Genomic DNA, 21,551 nt, shown 5'->3' on the forward strand with positions numbered 1-21,551 from the left:
TAGCAAAGGTCTTTTTAAAAAGGAGTTACTTGAAATGCACTTAAGAAACCTATCAACTTAAGATTACCATTTCATGTGAAATATTAGGATGACAGCTTTCGTGAGCAGAAAGTGCTAGTATCCAAGCAACATCTTGTAACACTGCAGCTCTCTGACTGAAAAATTGCGTGTGTGTGTTGAGGCAGAGGGAAATGAACCCACCTAGAATATAAATCACTTCTCTCAATGATGCCTCATGGTGGTAGACTTCTGTCTCACTGGTACTACTTCAGACTGTGGTTGAGGAGGGATGGGGATCACATGACTAAAAGCTCTGGTATGAAAAACAGCCCCCACACTGGGAGAAAGGGACAAACTTCCCCCCTGAAATTCTTATACTCTGTGTGGAAAAACTAGGCCTGAAACTGACGCTGGGCTTTCAAATATCACCAAGGTACCGAGACAGTTGCTATAACGATTATCTAACTGACACAGGGTTTATTTGCTCAAGCATTTCTGTCCCCCGACACAAAAAAGTACCCTGTGCTGAATTCCAGCTACTTCAGTCTATATGGAGCCAGTCATTTGTACCCGGTTGCCATGCAGTGCTCTGACTTAACTGTGACATAGCAAAAAGCAGAATTTGGCTTGGTACAGGCTAAAGCAGTCAGATATCATCCCAGAATTGTTTTTTTCCACAGCTGTCACAGCTGGAATTAGTCATGAGAACTCATCCTCATCATAGATACTAATGATGTCTGAAAAGGTACTATTCAGACACAAGAGGAAGCTATCAGCAGACTTTGGGAAATCTTAATGTATATAAGTATGCAACATATATTTAAGGGGGGCAACCCTTAAGGTAGTGGTGAACTCAAAACAGCCCCATGAGGATGACGCATGCTCAGTAGAAATGCTGTTCAACTTGGGGAGGCGGGGAGTCAGAAAGCTGAGGGTTAAAGGAAAGGGAATATCCTGGCAAAGGGCGTGACTGGATAGAACAGGCAAATTACACTTTTTTGTTGTGGGTGCCACTCATTTTTCTCTAACAGGCCTATCAATATTTTTATGCCATATATGCAGTCATCATAGAATGATGCAATTGAATCCTATAATACCACCCAAATAGCCAGTTTTCATAATGTTGGGACAAAGCTATACAAACAGAGCAGGTATGGCCCTCCAAATCACCTCTGACCATTGGCCATGTTGGCTGGGGATGGTGGGAGTTGTAGCGCAAAACATCTGGAAAGCACCATATTGGGGAAAGCTGTTCTGTCCCATGATCCAGTATGCTCATGCAACAGCGTCTTGGAATCCAAGACAATGTTATAATATAGAAAAGCGCAGGGATTTTATAGCACATCCCTTCCACTGGAATACTTCCCGTTCTAGCAAATAACTCTCTCCAGGGATCTCTCTTATATGTCTCTTAACTTTCCTTAACCATTTGTGCAATTATCTCAAATAATTTAAAGAAAAATCTCCATGGATGTCACAGAGGAAAGGTGGGAGGAACCAGCTGGGGAACCACTAAGGGACGAAGGCTCAAATCCCAGGGAGTGGTGGCAGGACAATGAGTGCTCAGAGGGAGAAGACTGGGAAGAGGAGGTGTTCAAAGATGAAGACGTAACAGGCCTTAGTGAGCTGAGAGAATCTGTGGCAGAGAGAAGTAGCACAGGCTCAGAAGCAGAAGCTGAAGCAAGAGAGTTGGAGGGAGGCAGCCAAGAGGTAGGAATGTGTCGGACTGGTGAAAAGTCACAAGGGTCTCCCCCTCCTGCCCTCTCCCCTTGACTCCCAGAACCAGAAGAGGCATGAAAAAGACAGAGGAGAGTTTGGCTGCACACAGGCATAGTCTCTGATTGCTTGGAAAAAAACTCTGGAGAAGAGGAGACTTAAGGCAGCTGTGGGGAGGTGGAGATTGTCAGTCTGGACAACTGATTCATGAGGTAAGACCTACCATGGATGAGCTGCTTTGCTCATTAGACCTGACACTTAGCTGAGTCTGTGAAGTCGTGTTTTTGGTAATAAAGAGTTACCTCCAACTTTGAACTGTGTGAGTGATTTCTGGCTCGTTCTTTGACAATGAATACAGGATGGGGTCAGGGGTCGGGTCATCTTACCTATGACAGCCACATTTCCTAATGGAGCAACGAGCATAACTGAAGCAAATCCGTAGGCGGCGAAATTCCCAATTTCTCCAGTCCCCATGAGTATAATGCCGAACCACCAGAGCTTGCTTCTGTAAAAGGGCTTCTGACTGCCTTGACGCATGAGTCGAAGATGACAGTATTTCTAAAAGTTAGATGTGATGGAGAACATGTGAATGAAAGACATGGCTTTGCATGCATGTAACAGATATTGTACTTGACATCAATATGGCATTGCAGAAGCTTTGTACATCCTGCTATCAGTGCTGAAGGAATTATATAAATCTCCAGTCCCTAAATAAACACTCCTGGAATAAAAATGACAGCGTGAGCTGAAGTTAGCATTCTGTGTAGGTGGTTTGCAATGCATGACTTTGGAGCTACTTTCGAAATAATGAATTTTTCAGAAAACTCTTCGAATTCTTAGGGACATCCAGGTGTCAATGCCAAGAAACCAAAAAGAATGAAAGATCCAGCCAGGTGCCAGTCTGAATAAGACTGATAAGACATTAGATTCACTTAATTGGGGAAGGTGGGAAACTGCATGTAACCAGGAATACAAAGAGACCACCAAATGTCCAAAATTAATATTTGATTTCTTTGGCAGCAAGCTCTAAATGGAATTATTTAGATCTGGACAGAGGAAACTCGGTTCACACAATCAGTAATTAGGATTGTCTGCGATTCGTTGAGGGTTTCTCCAGACTTGCCACTCTCTCCAAGCACAGTCCACGATTAAAAGCTCCATATTGAAGCAATCTTTTCTTTTGCCCTGGTGCTTTCCCTGGGAAAATCTACTCTTTAAAGCTCAATTGGAGGAAACATCCATTTGCAGAAAACCTGAATTGGCATTTGCTCCAATTCAGATTTAAAGAGTAGGTTTTCACAGGGAAAGCTTGGGGCAAAAAAAACCACACCCCAAATCGCTCAGACACAAAGTTTTTAAGTGTGGACCTGGGCCTGCAAAGAGTGGGGCAAAAGGTGAGTCTGGATAGTGCTTTCAAAAATAGTATTACTAGTGAAAAGCAATAATCAGCTACTATACTAAACTGCAAGGGACGCAAGTGGCACTGTGGGTTAAACCACAGAGCCTAGGACTTGCCGATCAGAAGGTCGGCAGTTCGAATCCCCGCAATGGGGTGAGCTCCCGTTGCTCGGTCCCTGCTCCTGCCAACCTAGCAGTTTGAAAGCACGTCAAAGTGCAAGTTGATAAATAGGTACAGCTCCGGCGGGAAGGTAAACGGCGTTTCCGTGCGCTGCTCTGGTTCACCAGAAGCAGCTTAGTCATGCTGGCCACATGACCCAGAAGCTGTACGCCGGCTCCCTCGGCCAGTAAAGCAAGATGAGCGCCGCAACCCCAGAGTCAGCCACAACTGGACCTAATGGTCAGGGGTCCCTTTACCTTTACCTTTTTATACTAAACTGCTACAGAAGGGGCACAGCTTCTTGACAGACACAGTGGACCCCATGCAGTTCTCTGTTTTGCCCTCCATGTCATACACATACCTGGCCCTAAATGAGCAGAATGATGGCAACATGAGAACACACCTTGTCAGTTCCCCACTCTCCACAAGGAGACATGTCCTGAGACATTTTTGGTTTTTAACTGCCAGGCAAAAAACTTCCTTTTTACCCAGGATTTTGGTCCTTAATTTGAATGGCTTCAGATATTTGAACCTGGAATAGCTCAGTCGGTACAGCATGAGACTCTGAATCTTGGGGTTGTGGGTTCTAGCCCCATGTTGGGCAAAAGATTTCTGCATCGCAAGGACTTGAAATGGCCCTTGTGGTCCCTTCCAACCCTACAATTCTATGTTTTTGTGGTTTCTTTTAGTGGTGCAGGATCTGTAAGACCTGACCTACATTTGCATACATGTGTTTTTTGGGCTTTTATTGGTTGTATTTTGTTATAATTGGGAATAGTATTTATACTATTTTGGTAAATCGCTTTGGGTCGCCTTGGTGAGGAACGCATCATCATCATCATCATCATCATCATCATCATAACAACAACAACAACAACAATCTGAACACTGGAAAGAGAGGGGAAGGTGGCAATATGAAAAGCTGCTTTCAAATGGTAGAGCGATTAAGCCAAGCGCTCGCATACAGAATCAATTTCCATTGGCTTCCACATGGGAGCTGTAACATTCAAATTGGTAGTCAAAAGATCTTTACTGCGGGACAAGGATTTCTGAGTGCGTGGTGAGCATTGATTTCATGGAAGGGTGGTAATCCGATCACTGCTCTGCGCTGCAAGCCAATGCTCAGCTCACTTTCAGACGTTTTGCCTTAATATGGGCAAAGTATAGGGACCGAAGAGAAGGAAATGTGGCAACTGTTAAGGAGGCACAGGGATGTGGCTCTTGTTTATACGGAAATTTGATATGGTGGCTCCTATGCTTAGGAACTTTTGCCTAGCATACAAAAAAAATACCCCAAATGAATCACAATACTAAATACGATTCACAGGAAGAAGGTTGAAAATAAGTTGTGTAGTCAAATATCAACGAATTAAATATAAAAGTCGCAGAACTTTAAGTGTGCTTTTATGCCTGAACAGAGGAATAAAACTCAAAGCATATTGTAAGGTAATCAGTAGCTCAGTGCTGTGTTATGTAAGTGCGCTATTAACCAACATTAAATATTATGGCTGGAAGCCTGTGCACACAGTTTGCTGCTTAGATCTCATTACCAATCACCATACAAAGGAGATTTTTCTTACCTGCAGATTCAAAGAGATGCTAATGAGAATGTTTCCTGCGATTGCCAACAAGACGCCTAAGAGCAAAGTCTGCAGAAACAAAACATTTGTGTACAGTAATACAGATAATTAGTGGAACAGCAGGCAAATATGCACACAGTTTCATTCATTTATAGAATAACTTGCTGGGGATTGGGGCTGCAATACTTCCTGCTCTTTCAAGGGTAGGGCTGAGCTATGTTGCCTGCTATTTACAAACACTCTTCCGTATCCTAACAGCAGAGCCTAAATGGTAAAAGTACCCGAGACATGCTGAATATTCATCTACTGTACGCATCTTTCATACCAGCTCCCCAATTTCCCCATCTTGCCCACGAAGAAAATTATTGAAAAAGAAGAAAAAAGACCGAGAATCCTAAGGAGCTGCCAACATTGATTCCCACCCCACGCCCGAATCATACAGAAAGTAGAATTGGTTGTTCATGTGAGACAATGCCAACATACTGGACTAGTTCAGCAGTGAAACCAATTGGGGTGCGGTCGTCTCTCATTGGAAGCTCCCCATTGGCTAGGTCTTCTCAGAGGTGCTTCCCCATTTGTAGAATTCCATCCCTGGTGAGATGTGTCTCCCTCCCTCATTACTAACTTTCAGGAGGAATTTTAAAACATCCTTGTTAACCCCCAGGTATTCAGTGGCTGAAAGATACAGCTCCTAGCAACTTGAAATTATTGGGTGTGAAAATCTGTGACTGTTTCACATATTTTTATTTGCTTTAAGTATTTTATTTTTAAAAAATGATTTTTAATTGTATTATTTTATCTGTGGTTTGCCACCCTGGAATCCTTTGGGAGAAAGTGCAGGATGTGAATTCAACAAGTAAATAAAAGAGTTCTGGATTTCTAGCAAATACTAAAACGGAAAATATATATATAAATTATGCAAATCTGACTAAAAGTATGCAAAACCAACGTAAGCTTAAGATTCTGAATCAACTTGGCAAAACACAGTGTTCTCCCTATAGAATTTTATTATCTCATCAATTACTTTATTGCCAAAGGAAAATGTGCAGTTTTCGTAACTGTATACAAATCTGTTCCAGGTATCGCTTTCTCAAAGAAATATATAAAGGACGGTATATAACAACATGTAGAAAGTTTACAATTTGGTTTAAACTACAAGGAGAGATACATTCAAAGTACAGCCGTACCTTGGTTGCTGAACGCCTTGGAACTCGTATGTTTCGGCTCCCGAATGATCAAAAACCAGAAGTGAGTGTTTTGGTTTTCGAACAATTTTTGGAAGCCGAACGTCTGTCACAGCTTCCGATTGGCTGCAGGACGCTCCTGCAACTGTACAGCACATTTCTATACCTTCCTTCTAATGCAGCTTAAGGCAACAGATCTAACCAGGCTGTTTTGTAACAGCCATCCTCTCGCTCTCTTTCTCTAAGTCCTTAAAATCACAAGGCATCAGAGTAGAAATATTTATACAATGGTGTTACTTTAGATGCTGATACACTATAGTTACTCTGTCCAGCTAAAGAGATGCGTTACACAACCTCTGCTTCAAGAGGGTAGATTTTTTTTTAGCATACTCCATTCCTAAACTTCTAACATACTGTTCAGATAAACTTAGCTTCACTGCTTAAGCTTGAAACAAAACCTTTCCAAGATTGACTGCTCATTTCCTCTAAGGCTACTCAAACTGCTCCCTAAAGATAGTTTTATAGCCAAAGGTTCTATAGCAATAGGGATGAAGAACCAGAGAAAGGGCATGACTCAATGAAATCACTTACAGCATTTTGTTTCAGATCCCACTTGTTTCTCACCAACAGCACACTCAATATTTTTATGCTATATGCGGTCATCAAAAAACTAAAAGAGCATGCCGTTGACTCTCACGATGTTACCCAAATAGCCACATTTCCGTAATGTCAATACAAAATGATATAGATAGCGCAGGCATGGGAAACCTGCAGCCTTCCAAATGTTGTTGAACTACAGTTCCCATCATCCTGAGCGATTGGCCATGAGGCTGTGGCTATTGAAAGTTGGAGGCCAACAACATCTAGAGAGCCACAGGTTTCCCACTCCTGGCATGGCAGCTTAACAGGCCTTTCTCATTGCACCAACATTATACATATACAATGGTACCTCGGGTTAAGAACTTAATTCGTTCTGGAGGTCTGTTCTTAACCTGAAACTGTTCTTAACCTGAGGTACCACTTTAGCTAATGGAGCCTCCTGCTGCCGCCGCTGCGCAATTTCTGTTCTCATCCTGAAGCAAAGTTGTTAACCCGAGGTACTATTTCTGGGTTAGCGGAGTCTGTAACCTGAAGCGCCTGTAACCTGAAGCGTCTGTAACCCGAGGTACCACTGTACACAAGAGATGATTTAGGCAGTATATATCCTACTGCTCAGATATGCTTCCAGCCTGATGGAAGAGACACTGCCACAGGATAAACACAGTAGGCTCTGATGTAATGGATAGGGTCCACCAGTTCAGTGCAGCTGAGCCTACACTGAACATCAGTCCACAATGGTGTGCCACTGGACAGTACGGAATCAGAATTGGCTGTACAATCCAAGAATCCATGACAATCCACTTGTCATGGAAGTGACCCCCAAGAAAAGGTACCGTATTTTTCGCCCTAAAGGGCGCACTGGCCCATAGGGCGCACCTCGTTTTTTGGGGGGGAAATAAATAAATAAAAATTATTCCCGACCCCAGCCCCCAGAACAGGCTGCTATCAGCAAGCTTTGGGAGCCTGGCGGGAACTCCCGCCGGGCTCGCAAGGCTTGCAGACATCTGCGCAAAGCACGGGGGGCGCTCCAGGGCGCCCCCCGTGCTTCGGGCTGCAGGCTGCTGCCCGCAAGCCTTGGGAGCCCAGCGGGCACTCCCGCCGGGCTCCCAAGGCTTGCAGATAGCTTTCTGAAGCCTGGAGAGCGAGAGGGGTTGGTGCGCACCGACGCCTCTCGCTCTCCAGGCTTCAGCGAAAGCCTGCATTTGCCCCATAGCTCGCACACACATTTCCCCTTCATTTTTGGAGGGGGAAAAGTGCGTCCTATAGGGCGAAAAATACGGTAAATTCTCCTTTGACACCACATCACACCAGTGACACAGGAAACTTGCTACTTTTGGGTTTTAATCCTGTTACGGATATTTATTTCTGCTGGCAGAAATGGGCTTAAGCATGACTGAATATGAAGGTACTTCTAGAGAGAATATCAAGGTTCTGTGCCAAATATCTGTGTTCTGTCACACTTCCTAGACTCCTAACTATATTTCAAAAGCAACAGATCAGTTTAAATCCAAGCACCACCTAAAAGGAAAAACAACAACAACCCTGGATTAATTCCAGCTTTAGTTTTGCATTGCTTAAGTCCTCCAGCTTTTGCTGAATATAATTACCTTACTAGATTTGACACGTAAAAATATCAAGGTTGAAACCTTTCTGAAAGAACCATTCACAATTTTTATAGAAGTTTGGAGAGAAAAAAATTAGCTGGCTTGAACTAAACCAAGGTTAGAATATTTGAAATGCCCAGGGTGAAAGTTTTATATAACTGTGTTAACTGCTGGATTTGTATATTTATTTACCAACCCACAAGATCTACTTATATCCAATGATACTTGGAACAGACTCACTGAAATCAATCAACTGGAGTGATTTCAGTTTCAATGGGTCTACTCTGAGTATTACTAATGTTGAGAATCAACTATAGCTAACAAAGCGACAGCAAACAAGAAAAATTTAGGGCAGTACCCATGCTGTGTTATCATAAAAAAAGAAACACCTCATCAGGTGTGGTTTGGTTAAGACCACAACATCACTTTCAACAATAAAAAGGGCAAGGCACCTAAAAAAGCTTATGTAACTAATAGCAGCACCTTTGAGGATCATGGAAGATAAATAATAAATACACACATAACAAGATCTGGTGTAATAAATATTGCAATTAAGCTTTCGCACGAATTCTTTACAAATAATCTGAGATCTAAAGGGAGGTTGTTTCTTGTTTCTGCTTTGCATTAACAGAAATACCAACGGGATAATGTATGTATACTAAATGCAAGCGTTTCCTAGCTCCTCTGGCAACACAATAGTCACCAAATGTGCATTTAAACAACCTCTCTAGACCATCACAAAAAAATTATTTCATGTATATTACACCCCATCCCAATGGACTGAAGTTCAGAATAATAACATATGTCACAATAATTACAAAGGAACAATAAAAACAAGATAAAGCCAAGAAGATAAAATGCCAATTTTGATTTAAAAAATAATATTGTGGGCATAATCCAGCCAAATTTAAGTAGATTTACATCCTGCTGATTTTAATGAGCAAGGGTTAAGCATGTGCCGAACTCCCATTCGAAGCAATGTGACCTCAGTCTGGGTGGAACTAGATCTCAGACTTTTGTTAAGTCCCCAAGATGGAGGGGTTAGCCATCAAAAAACTTCTCTCTTGGAGCCATTGTTCACATTTTGGGTCCAGAGAAAGTTGATCTCAAAATGCTAATGCTGTTTACTCACATTCTACAGTTTGATTAGCATTTGGTAATAATCCAAGGTTCTACTGTCCTAAAAAAGGCTTAACTAGACATTACTGAGTAGACGTAGCTATGGCCAACAGCATCGTTCCCGTGCATCGCCATGGTAACATCCAGTAAAACAAAAGTGGTGTGACCTGACATCATAACACTCAACATTTCCCCCACCTCAGCTCACTGTCTGCCCCTTGCAAGAGAATGAGGAACACTGGTTGCAATGAGGCCACATCATGTGTTTCATTTCTGAAGGATACAGCTGCCACCGTCACCTCCTCGTATCTACTTTATGCTGTTAGGGTGGCAAAACCACTTTTGCCTGGGGAACGAAGAGGAGAAATGTTTTGCTCATTGGCTAAGTCATTTTGAACTAGTCACTGCCTCAGGGAAGGGCTGTAGCTCAGTGGTAGGCCTGCCTCGCAAGCAGAAGGTTACCACCCGTAGAAAGGGAAGGTGAGGAGAAGTTCTTTGCCTTCCTGCACACTATCCCACAATTCCACAGGGTGCAGCATCTGACACCAGTGGTTCCACATTTCAGGCATCCCTATCGCCCCACAGAAGAGCTACCACAGCCACCCAGATTTTGAAACATTTCCACCAGCCAAATCGCTCTCTGAAAACAGCCTCTGGTTGTTTCTGGTGTCCCAGTGGTTGCTTGGTTTTTGCACACTGCCCACGAGGTTTGCACACTTAACGCACCCCTCCTCCAAGGAGTTCACGGTTCTCCTTCGCCCTATAGCATCGTCACAACCACCTCTCTGATGTAAGAGTCCTGTATGTAACGTTGACTATACATTTACGGTGCTGGGTGCAAAGAGAGGGACAAAACGAGGCTATCTTGCAGTAGGGAATTGCGGAGGTCTTGTTGTTGCTTTGCTGGCCAACATTAAACATTATCGGTGTGCCAGATGCACACTTCTGGCCCTAAAAGTCCCTTATTTAGGGCAGAGGTGAAGACATTTTGCTTACCTGGTTTGAGTAGTACCACCCGCTGGAAAGAAACCCGCTGCTGCTCTCTTTACGCGCGAGGGTGGCGTTTTGCGCCAAGCGCGCCTTCGCCATTGTCAAGGCGACCTTTTGGAAGCGCTCTCCGGGGTCTTCAGCTGCGCGCCTCGGACAACCGGGTCGCCCCAAGCAACGCCATCAGCGATCGCAGCAAAGGAAACCGGATTTCAGACTTTTCTCCCACTTCCTGGTCTAGGATTGTTTGGGGAGGAGGAGGAAGAAGAAAGGACTGTTTGTTTTTTAAGAGAAGTGGTTACTGTTTTCTTTTGCCCGGAAGTTCACAGGTGCTTTAAAGAGCTCTTGGCAAAAGAGAGAACCTTTGCTGAGATTTGGGGGGCGCGTTATTTGTTTGTTTGGGTGTTTTCCTTTTATTCTTTTTTGCGCGAGGGAGGAAAATATTGCAAGTAGCTGTGGACAGTTCTGCAGCAGCGCAAGAGTAGATTTGAAGGCTGCTTGTGTGTTTCGTATATCCCAGCCCCACCTACCTCCTGTTTGAGCTGCGGCAGCCTGCCATTTAACTCTTTCAATACTAACGGAGGACACAATAGAAAAGAATCACACCGAAAGGCCGTTGGTTGGATCAGAGGGAAGGGGGCATGTTCAAATAAACGCCCAATGAAATGCATCGGTTCCTTGCGAACGGCCATAGGGTTGCAATGGATTTCCCAATGGCCATGGGAATGCAAGCGCCCAAGACGTTCCTTCTGAATGGGGGCATATTGGACTGCATTAAGGCTAAGCCAAGGGACAATGCACTGTTTGTAAGTCCTCAGCAAAAAAAAAAAAAAAGGAGAGATCCTGCAGACTGGAAGCAGAAAAGCAGCGATATGTAGACTAAATCCAGAAATTATTATCAAAGTATTGTGTTTTGGCAGTGGATGAGTTTAAGTTACTATGCTGAATTCTGCTTTCTTGTTAGTTCATAGTGCCTTGGGCAAAAATATTTTTCCCTGGACAGTGTCGGATTATTATTATTATTATTATTATTATTTATTAATTAATTAATTTATACCCCGCCCATCTGGCTGGGTTTCCCAAGCCACTCTGGGCAGCTCCCAGCAGAATTAAAAGCACAATAAAACATCAAACATTAACTTCCCTAAACATGGCTGCCTTCAGATGTCTTCTAAAAGTCAGATAGTTGTTTTTTTCCTTGACATCTGAAGGGAGGGCGTTCCACAGGGTGGCTGCCACTACCAAGAAGGCCCTCTGCCTATAACCTCACTTCTTGCATGGAGGGAAGCACCAGAAGGCCCTCGGCGCTGGACCTCAGTGTCTGGGCTGAACGATGGGGGTGGAAACGCTACTGGGCCAAGGCCGTTTAGGGCTTTAAAGGTCAGTACCAACACTTTGACACTCATTTGAGCATGAAGACCACATGTTCATCATCATATGTAAAAATCCAATTGGATCTGGCACATGGGGCAATCTGGCCAGCACCACTGAGTTGTTTCACATGAAATTCCTTCGGTTTCACTCATTGTGCCTCTTGCCTGGTTATTGCAAAAGATCATGCTGCAACACCAGCATGACGTTGTGCGAATCCCACCAATGGGCCAGTCCAATGGGAGTCTTTTCAGCTGAAAAGCAGGTAAGAAAGTCCTAAATAAGTAAGAAGTGGCTGTATGTGCACTCACATGTGCACACAAGTGCCAAACAGCAAGCTGATTGATCATGTGAACTGGACACACTGGTATCTAATCAGTATAAGCCCAATGTCATTGACCGGTTGGGTGCAGAGGAATGGTGGGAGGAACCAGCTGGGGAGTCCTGCTGCACAAATCTCCCCAGGGTTGGATTTCCAAGTTATCTCTAAGAACTGAAACCCATGGAAGGGCCATGGCTCAGTAGCTGAGCATCCACTTTGCATGTAGGAGGTCTCAAGTTCAATCCACAGCATCTGCAGTAGGAGTGGGAAAGACTCCTGGTCTGAAATGTTGGAAGACCACTGCCAGTCAGTTTAGACTATATTGAGTTAGATAGATCAACACTCTGACCCAGGCAACTTCCTATGTTGCGCATTTAATTACTGGGAGAGATCTGATGCTCTGTTTTGCATGCAGCAGAGAAGTGTGAAATGGGGAAGTATGGAGAATTTCACTTTCTGTACACCCACCTAAACGTGTCAATCATGTCCAAAGCTTCTCCAACTGTTCTATAAAGGGAGCCTTAATATTTAAAGGGACACCGAGGGAATGTGGTTACAGTAGGGAAACCTGTGTTCTGTAGAGATTGCTGGACTCCACTTCCCATCAGCCCCAGCCAACAAGGTCAATAGTCAAGAAGGATGGGAACTGTAGTCCGACAACATCTGGAGGACCAGAGATGCCCTATCCCCAGGTTACAGCATAATGAAGGCAGCCATTGGCATGCTTACTGTGTATGGCAGGTTTATATTTAGGTATATTAATATTTCTCTCTTTTTTTTGTTTGTGGGAAAGCTGCCTGAAAAGGGTATGAAACCTTCAGAAGAAGTGCCCATTTTCTTTGGCCCTTAATGTTTAATACCGCCCACCTGTAAGCCTTCTGCGGCTCCAAAGCCAGAACGCTGCTGCCATTTCCTTAAACTGGCACAGGAGGGAGACCATATTTTCAAGCAAAACTCTTTGATTGAATAATTAGGTTGGCAGCCTGCACTCTTTCTCTGCTCCACTCCAGGTTTGCTTATTATTATTACTGGGCAATAGTCCCAGAAACACAAGCCATTCAGCCGTAATAATAGCAGCATGCCCTTCTAGTACATCTCTGCTCATTTACTGTGAGAAAAGACTCATGGCTCCACTGGCAATGAATGCACATATTACTATTGAGGAATCGCCGCGAGAGCAATTTGGATGGGAAACAGAGAGGAAGGAGAACAGAAGAGAACAAACAAAAGGAAGTGCTTTCGTTAGGCAGTAGATGATAATTGCGCTAGCTTAGAAGGGTTTTTAAAGGATTAGACAAATTCAGGAGAGGCAGGCCTGTCAATAACTGATAGCGAGTGGTGCAGACTATAGGGAATTGCTACCTCTCACACACTCACTACCTGAGCTTCCCAGAGCCACCTGGTTGGTCGTGGCCAGTGTTGGAGACCTGTGCTCACATTAAGCTAGGCAGAGAGCCAGTGTTTAAGAGAAGTAGACTCGTAATCTGGTGAACCGGGTTCGCGTCTCCGCTCCTCCACATGCAGCTGCTGGGTGACCTTGGGCCAGTCACACTTCTCTGAAGTCTCTCAGCCCCACTCACCTCACAAAGTGTTTGTTGTGGGGGAGGAAAGGAAAGGAGAATGTTAGCCACTTTGAGACTCCTTCGGGTAGTGATAAAGCGGGATATCAAATCCAAACTCTTAATAGGCAAACTCGCCCTTCCAGATGTTTTGGGACTACAACTCCAATCATCCCTAGCTAACAGGACCAGTGGTCAGGGATGATGGGAGTTGTAGTCCCAAAACATCTGGAGGGCCGTGTTTGCCTATGCCTGCATTAAGCCAAGTTTCAGTCTCAGACATGACCCAAGAAACCATGACTTGTTCTGGCTAATCCCGGCTCCTTTTTCTCACACTCTCAGTCCCCTCTGACAATGCCCTTAATGCTTTCGAGGTGTTCCTGTATTGAAGCGCCCTCAATGCATCATCAGCTTGCTCATTGTTGGCTGCACAAATTGGGTGCTGAATTCTCAGAGATTTGGGGCACTCAAGCAATAAATAAATGCAATATTTTTTTTTTTAAAAAAATACACAAAGGTTAATATCCCTGCCAGAAAATGCAAGTACATCTCTTGGATATGAAAGGCAAACAATATAATCCTGATCCAGCAGTGTTTTGTAGGGGTATGAAATCCAATGCATTCAATGAACTTCTATAGGATTTCTCAGTTGCTTCAACAGCCCCAGATGTGCAAAGGGATGTTTGTGTAGAGCTGCTCCCTTCTTTAAAGTGGATGGGGATATCCACTTGTGAAAAGGACCCTTATTTGCAAGACTGCACATTGACCTCTGGATTGGAGAAGGACAGTACAATACTTTTTACAAACTCAGTATATTCACAGGGAAGATTTGTTTTTAGGGTGGGATGTCAGAAGAAAAGTTACTTCTGGTCTAACAATGGTGGCTCCCACCCTGGCTACAATTCCATTGTGTAAATACCTTTGAAGTTTATATTTCTGTTTACACATTATTATTTTTTTAAAATCTAAAAATGCATTTCAGTGCTCTTTTAAATAAAATAAAAAGTCAGTGAAAGGTTATTCAAAATCAAGAAACACAGAGCCGCTTCCAATATGTTAATACTGGTTAGGTTGAATTTTCCACGAGTCATACTGTGAAAATAGTCGAAAGGGTGTAAACAAGGAGTACGTACACACACACACACACACACACACACACACACACACACACAATTATATGCAGTAGAAAGCTCTGTAAGATCGCAACCTTAGTGCAGATAATGTTCTGAAACAGAATATTCCTTTTGCCTTGATCTACCAAAAACACCAACATTTGTGTTGTGGGGTTGGAAGTCCTAAATCAAAAGGGAAAGACAAAAACAGCAGTATTGTATTGCTCCCTTAGACTGCAGTCCTTTACACGGTTAACTTGGAGTAAGACTCATTGAATAGGGTGGTGAGATCTGATAGAAATGGTCAGTGGTAGGTCATGCAGCTGGGACTGGAGACAACAAACTAAAAGTCCCCAATGTCAACTATATATTACAAGTTGCCAGATTCATCAGACAACATTTTGCTTTCAGTGAGATATCACTAATGAAGTCGACTTCAAACCCTTAGTGTAACCTCAGTTCAGGTACTTCAGTCCCAGCCTCCTCGCTGCTAAAACCTTGAAGGTATTCTGACACTTTTAAATTGACTCTGGCACCTTATGCAGATTAGTTTCAAAACTCTGTTAATATATTCTTAAGAGAACCAGCTTATGACCCCAGAGGAGGGTCACATTAACTTTAATAAACTGCAGGCTATTTGGCTCCAGTCATGGCTGCCCTTCCCTGCAGCATATTAAAAGGTTTGCCTTCTTGTGCCTTATTTTATGCTGAGCATAACAATAGCTCATTAAATGATCAAGCCTTGACCGGGATATTGTATTCTCATTTTCATTTGTACAGCCTGCCGTGTCTTCCTACCCAATGACACTCCACAGTGCCTGCTGAACAGAGAGGATATTAACCACCCCATGCACTGCTAAACTGCGTACACCTCCTAAACATGGAGGCAGTGATACTCTCCATCCAATAATTTGCATAGCTAAACTAGGTGCCCCTGAAATTTGACACCTCAGGCAAAGTCCTACCTTGGACCAGTTCTGTCAGCTTTTATTAAACTCCTGTCATTGCAGCTGCTGTATCTAAAGTGCCTCATTGTTTTAAATACCCTTCTTCTCCTTTTGGAAAATCAAGCCACACTTAGAGGTAAAAACATAAAGAATGTGAGAAAAGGATGAAAAGATTTTTCATTTGCATCCTCCTTTTTACCATTTCATTGAAGCACATTGATGCCACCAAAAACAGTATTTCTGTTGACGGTGGTCCCTGCCCATCCCATGAGGTGCAATCAATTACCTGGTCTTTTCCACACCTGCATTGATTAGAATGCATCAGAAGATTGACTCTTATCTAGTTAATCTGTGCGGTCAGGAGTGCCAAATTGGCCCCACGACTGTGGGTGCCCAGGGCCATGAGTGCCATGCAGCATGGATGGCCCTGGTACTGGAATTTGTGGATGCCTGGACCCTTCATGGGGAATTTTGTGGGTGCTCAGGTACCCAAGGCTCCAGGGAGTTGGCAGCTATGCTGCAGGTAGTATCAGGAACCTGGCCAACAGATTCCAGTTAACTTAGTACCTGAGTCTAGTAGCTGAGTCAGATTTGTGAGGTCTCTTCTTTAGCTAATTGGAAACTGAAGTCACAGTTAGGGAGGGAATCTATATCAAAAGTAAATAGAAGGCAAGGTCACAAGGGACACAAAGATGGAACGGTTGCACAGGCTTAGGCAAGGAAGTTCTGTTTTCTTTGCAGGGAGATGCTGAGAGAACGTTCAGAACTGAGGCTGACCCAGAGGGGTTCCTGCAGGGCCTCTTCTGGCCAACCAGAAGGTCAGGATGGACATGAGAGAACTTAAGCTTGGTAAAGCACAGATAGCTAACCAAGATCAGCTTGACTTTCAAGTTCAAGGATGGTGGCCTTACAGATGGTGTTGGCCTTCAATATCCATCAGTCCAAGCCAGCATGGCCAAAGGTCAGGGGCTATGGGAGCTGTAATCCATCTAGAAGACCACAGGTTCCCCATCCTGCTCAAGGTGCAGGTAAAACAAGGAATGAGAAAAGGCCATTCTTCAAGAGCTGATTATATTAGATTTCAAAGCTCTTTGTTTCTGGCTAGTCCTTGTATTGTTTTCCTCCTTTGGCTAATGCCAACAGCAACAGATCTCAATGACAAACAAATGAAGCAGATTATAGTTCTCAAGCATCCCACCATCCAGTGACTAAGGCTTACCTGAGAGTAAGGCTTATCAAGCTAAATGGGATTTACTTCTGTGCAAATATGCATATGGTTGAGTTCTAAGGCTGAAATGTCACATGCAGTTGTATGGAAGTAAACCGCATTGAACTCGATACAGTGGAACTTACTTCTGAGTAATCACAGGTTCTGACTGTATGAAAATGATCTTTCTCTCCCTAACAGTCATGTAGCATTCCCCCCCCCCCAAATGTGTATGCTACCTGTGAAGCTGAACAGCTATTATGTGGTTTTTATTATTCCTGTAGTAGACTACAGTATCCAAAGTATACACCATGCATACTTCTTCACTTAGGAGCCAAACACAGCTATGTAAAGTGAGCAGCTTGTTTACAGTAGACCCTTATACTGGTAGGGACCTATGCTATCAAATTAGTGGGAAATCAGTATTCTAGTAAACAGAGGTCAGAGATCAAACCCACAATTTCATATAAAATTCCAGTCCATGTACACAAAATATTAAAATTTAAAAAATCCAAGTCACAAGACCATCAGCTACTCTTAAAGCTAATCAAAAGCAGGGTAGGAGTGAAGGAAGTGATATTTAAATGTAACGTTAATCCAAAATTTAATGCAAGAAACAGTCCTATAATGGATCTCTTGTAAACCTTGACAACTGATTGTCAAACAAGCAAAATGGTTGGGTTCCTTCTTATTCAGATGGTGTCTTAAAATGTCAGTTTGAATAGTATTATAAATATATTCCTCAAACTGTACTGCTTCTTATCTGATAATGATTTGGGCTTTGTTGAGAGGCTTTTGTTTTGCCGTTAATTTTATGTAAACTTGAGAAATTGTAACCTCCTTGATGTCTTTGGTTGCCTTGTTTTATCAATGCACATTCAGGGCTCCACTTTTCCAGAATGGTTTTCACAAGCAACGCCTCTTCCAAGGGAACATTAGGAACTTGAGCTCTGCAAGGGATACAGGGGCCACCTGACAACTCACAACATCCTTAGCAAGCTACCATTCCCAGCATCCTTTGTGCCACTTTAGATTGCAAGTGTGCAGTCCTTCCATATATAACTGAATGCTCCTTCCCAGCAAAAATTCTGTTCTAACCGATGTCATGCATTCAGCTGAAGCTGAAGCTGGATTTGGGGCAATTTACTCTTTACTATCATTAAGCTAGTTCACTGCTTCTAAGCACAATACAGTTAACATCGCAGCACTAAGTTCTGAAATCAATAATAAAAAAAAGGAACTGCTGAATAATAAATGAGAAACGGATGAAGAACAGGAGCCTCTGAAAGCCTATCGTGCTCTATTTCTTTACCAAAGACCTGGTTCCCCAGTGCCACCAGATGTCAGCATACACTACTTGACTAAAAGCAAACATGGGACTTTCTGACCGTGAAATCCTAAAAGCAAAGCAGGTTCCATCCATGCAGAGTTGTGCAAACTTGTCCCTCTTTTTGGACAAACTGGATTGTTTCTGTGCTGCCCCACAGAGAGAAGATTGCCTCAGCCCCAAATATCAAATGCTACACATTATGTAGCCTGAATATATATGCAAAACAGTCCAGGTAGATTTCAAACCAATGCTCTCCCAGCCTAAGCTTTCTCAGCTGATGCCTTCATCTTTTCCGGCGAAACTCCAATCTGCAAAACATATTCAGAAGCTCTACGCTTCTGCTGAAGAATACGGAGATGATAAAATAAGAATAGCTTTGCAGAAGGAGCTATAGAGCCATATGGCTGGCATATAAATACAAGCCATATTGTCTATCCTGGTGGTTTTCAAACAATCTGCACTCAGAGAATATTTTTCTACATTTATTTGTCTACTGAGGAACCCCTGCATGTTTGCCACTGCATTCCCATGCGCTGGCAAGGATTCTCAGCTGTTTTCTAGAATGGTGAAAGTTCTAGGCTGAGCTCTCCATTTGCCTCACAGAGTAAAGGGCAGGGATGTTGCATCCAACTCTTCATCTGCTCAGATTGCTAGTGCACCCTAGAACATGTCCAGCTCTCTTCTATGGATCTGCTATTGCTAAGGAAACTTAGTTAATGGCAAGTGATTTCCCTTTTAGGACGCTGCTAATTACTGAGCCCCAGTAATGGGCTTGGGCAACCTGAAGGGAGTGGGCCAGATTAATTTAGGAGTCCAGCTATAAGAAGCCTGTGCAAGGACTTCCCTAGCACAATGGGGCTTTCCCCTCCTCCCTGTGTGCCCCCTATGAGCCTCAGATTGGCTTGCAGGGGTCAGGAGAACCCACAACACAGTGCACGGTGGGAAGAGAGAGGGAATTGTTCCATGTGGCAAGCTGATATGCAAGCACTGATGGAGCAATTGCCATAGCATGCCATTGTTTTCCACCTACTGTGCAGGCAAAGTAGCAGGAGTTTAGCTGCCTTGAGAGATGGTAAGTGCTGTCGATCTAACTTGATCACTTCTCGGTGAAACCAAAATGCTTAAATGCTTCCTGAAAACACACAATTCTTCAGCAACTCAGTGTTTTTTAACTCTGATTCAGCAGTTAAGGCTGGTGGAATGTGCTTAAACGTAGTCCAGAGCTAACTTCTAAAAGGGTAAAGCTTTGAAATATAGAACACAGAAAGCTGCCTTATACCTGGCAGATCTTTGGTCCATCTAACCTGAAACTGGGAACACCAGCCTTCCCCAGCTTGGTGCCCTCCAGAAATTTTGGGTTACAACCCAGATCAGCTCCAGGGACATGGCCAATGGTCAGGGATGATGAAAGTTGTAGTCCATAATACCTGGAAGGGAAAGCCTGGCCTACTTTGACTGGCAGAGACATGGTATTAGCTCTGTTTGGACATAACACCAAACCATAGTTCGACATTACTTGAATGAGCCTTAGGCTCACAAAGTTCCTTCTCCTCTCTCTCACACACACCAATTTGCTCTTGCACTTTTACTTTTGTGGCCAACCATAGCTTGCCGTTACATCCAAATAATTTGACTGGCATTTTCAGTTTTGGTTTACAGGCAAACTATGATTTGTACAAACCATGGTTTACATCTGTAGATTATTATTTTTTTGCATCTGTTGTTGGCTCTGGTTCCATCTACTTTTGGTCTCCTTGGCTTCTGTCCCACCAGCCCCAATGGGCAGTAGCCTCTTAGGGAGGCTGTAACATTCTGCTGCCTCCGCAGGCTACTCATTTCTTAAGCTTTGGTTACCCCTCTGTTATGTCCTGCTTGCCACATCCCTTTGTGACATTTGAGTGGTTCAACCAATTACTGCCAGGGGATTTATCATGTCACTGACACTACCATAATATTTGTTAGTACACGGCAATCAAAATGTAGATACATACTTCAGGTTATACTGTCTGCTCCCTTAAGGCAGAGTACTTTCTGATCAGCCCACTGTAAGAAACCAAATGAAATGACTTGGATAGGTGCATAATTTGCTTACTTCACGCACACATGTGCAGACACACATGCACTCAGACACACAACCCACACACCAGTTTTCTGTTAACAATGTTACTGAACCCTTTTTGAAAACAATTGGTATGTAAAGTATGTTTTGCAGAAATGCCACGCAAGATTTACCTTCCTTCAGGGGAGGTAAATCTTTTCTTGTCATGAATTTGATTCTGTGTTTAGAATCTGCAGAACATTCCTTATCATATTTATTATGTTTCCACCATATTATAACAATTTTAAAGTTAAAAGGTCAGTGGTTTATTCCATATTTCATGGCTGTGTCCCCTTTCTGGCTTGTTTAGGCATCAGGAACTGATCTTTCTTTTGAAAATAACTTTTTTTGTGTGTGTATTAAAGGTCGTTTGATATACAGTATTTAGAGATTGGCTTTTTACTGTGGGTATAAACATGATGGAAAGAATAATGAGAGAGAGAGAGAGAGAGAGAGAGAGAGAGAGAGAGAGAGAGAGAGAGTGTCCTAAATTGAAATCAAGCTGTACCAGACAAGGAAGTTGATTATAGATGGAAAAGATTTATGGGGATTTCAATCAGAGAGGCTTATGGGCGTAACACATAGAGCTGGTTGTTGTGGATCATCTTGTTCCATGTCCAGTTTTCACACATATGGAATAAATGGAATCTACCCAAATTCCAAGCCCCCAAGGCTTTCTTTAGCTTTGTAATTTACTCTTACAAGAAAAAGTTTTTGTGTGTTTTTTTTGAAGGACAGTAATCCCACCACATATGCATAGTGGGGTGGGGCGGGGGAGGCAAGTTCACTTTCTAGTTGATTGAGAATTTTTGGGTTGGGCTTTAAAAACAATAATAACAATGCAGAGCAGTTTGGAGAAATACATGACGAATCTATATAATCCAGTGCAATAGTTTCTCTTCCATAAAACAGGCACAGCTTGGCGAGTTCAAGAATTTCTCATTTGATTATCATAGGTTATAAAATCACTATTAAAGTATGGAGTATATATAAAGTAAAGTTATTAAAGTTGGTTTTGTTTCAACATTAGGGGTGAGTGGTGCCCTCTGGAAATGGGATGGCTATCAATTCTAGTCTTGCTGGAGAACACACAAAGAGAGCTCGCCATGTGGGAGTCTTTGCAAACAGACAATTGTGAATTGGACTTTTCCTTATTCGTTTGCAGAAAGCGTTCGCGCTCCCAGTTGGTGGATGACCTTGTGTTTTGCACTCTTCCTCTTCCATTTGGGATTTTGACTGATGGAGAACCAAACTAAA

General features: G+C 43.1%; 1 protein-coding gene and 1 long non-coding RNA gene across 4 annotated transcripts in view; both read right to left on the minus strand.

The window, feature by feature from the left end:
- Positions 1-10,812, minus strand: part of NIPAL2 (NIPA like domain containing 2) — a 39,167-nt gene extending 28,355 nt beyond the window's left edge. The window contains exons 1-3 of one of the 3 annotated variants that reach the window (XM_083622754.1): positions 10,358-10,812; positions 4,855-4,923; positions 2,103-2,274 (exon numbers count right to left, since the gene is read on the minus strand). In XM_083622754.1, coding sequence (XP_083478880.1) covers positions 2,103-2,274; positions 4,855-4,923; positions 10,358-10,450 — 334 coding nt within the window. In that variant the 5' untranslated portion in view covers positions 10,451-10,812. The remainder of the gene's footprint in view (positions 1-2,102; positions 2,275-4,854; positions 4,924-10,357) is intronic. The other 2 variants (XM_083622755.1, XM_083622753.1) reach the window with 2 other exon arrangements.
- A 7,332-nt stretch (positions 10,813-18,144) lies between these two features.
- On the minus strand, positions 18,145-20,024 carry LOC310766931. Its single transcript, XR_014550536.1, has 2 exons — positions 19,878-20,024; positions 18,145-18,504 (listed from the first exon to the last, which is right to left on the minus strand). It is a non-coding gene; the product is annotated as an uncharacterized lncRNA (long non-coding RNA).
- Between the last annotated feature and the right edge of the window lie 1,527 nt (positions 20,025-21,551).

This window comes from Podarcis filfolensis, assembly GCF_964270895.1.
Source record: "Podarcis filfolensis genome assembly, chromosome: 7".
Classification (NCBI taxonomy): Eukaryota; Metazoa; Chordata; class Lepidosauria; order Squamata; family Lacertidae; genus Podarcis; species Podarcis filfolensis.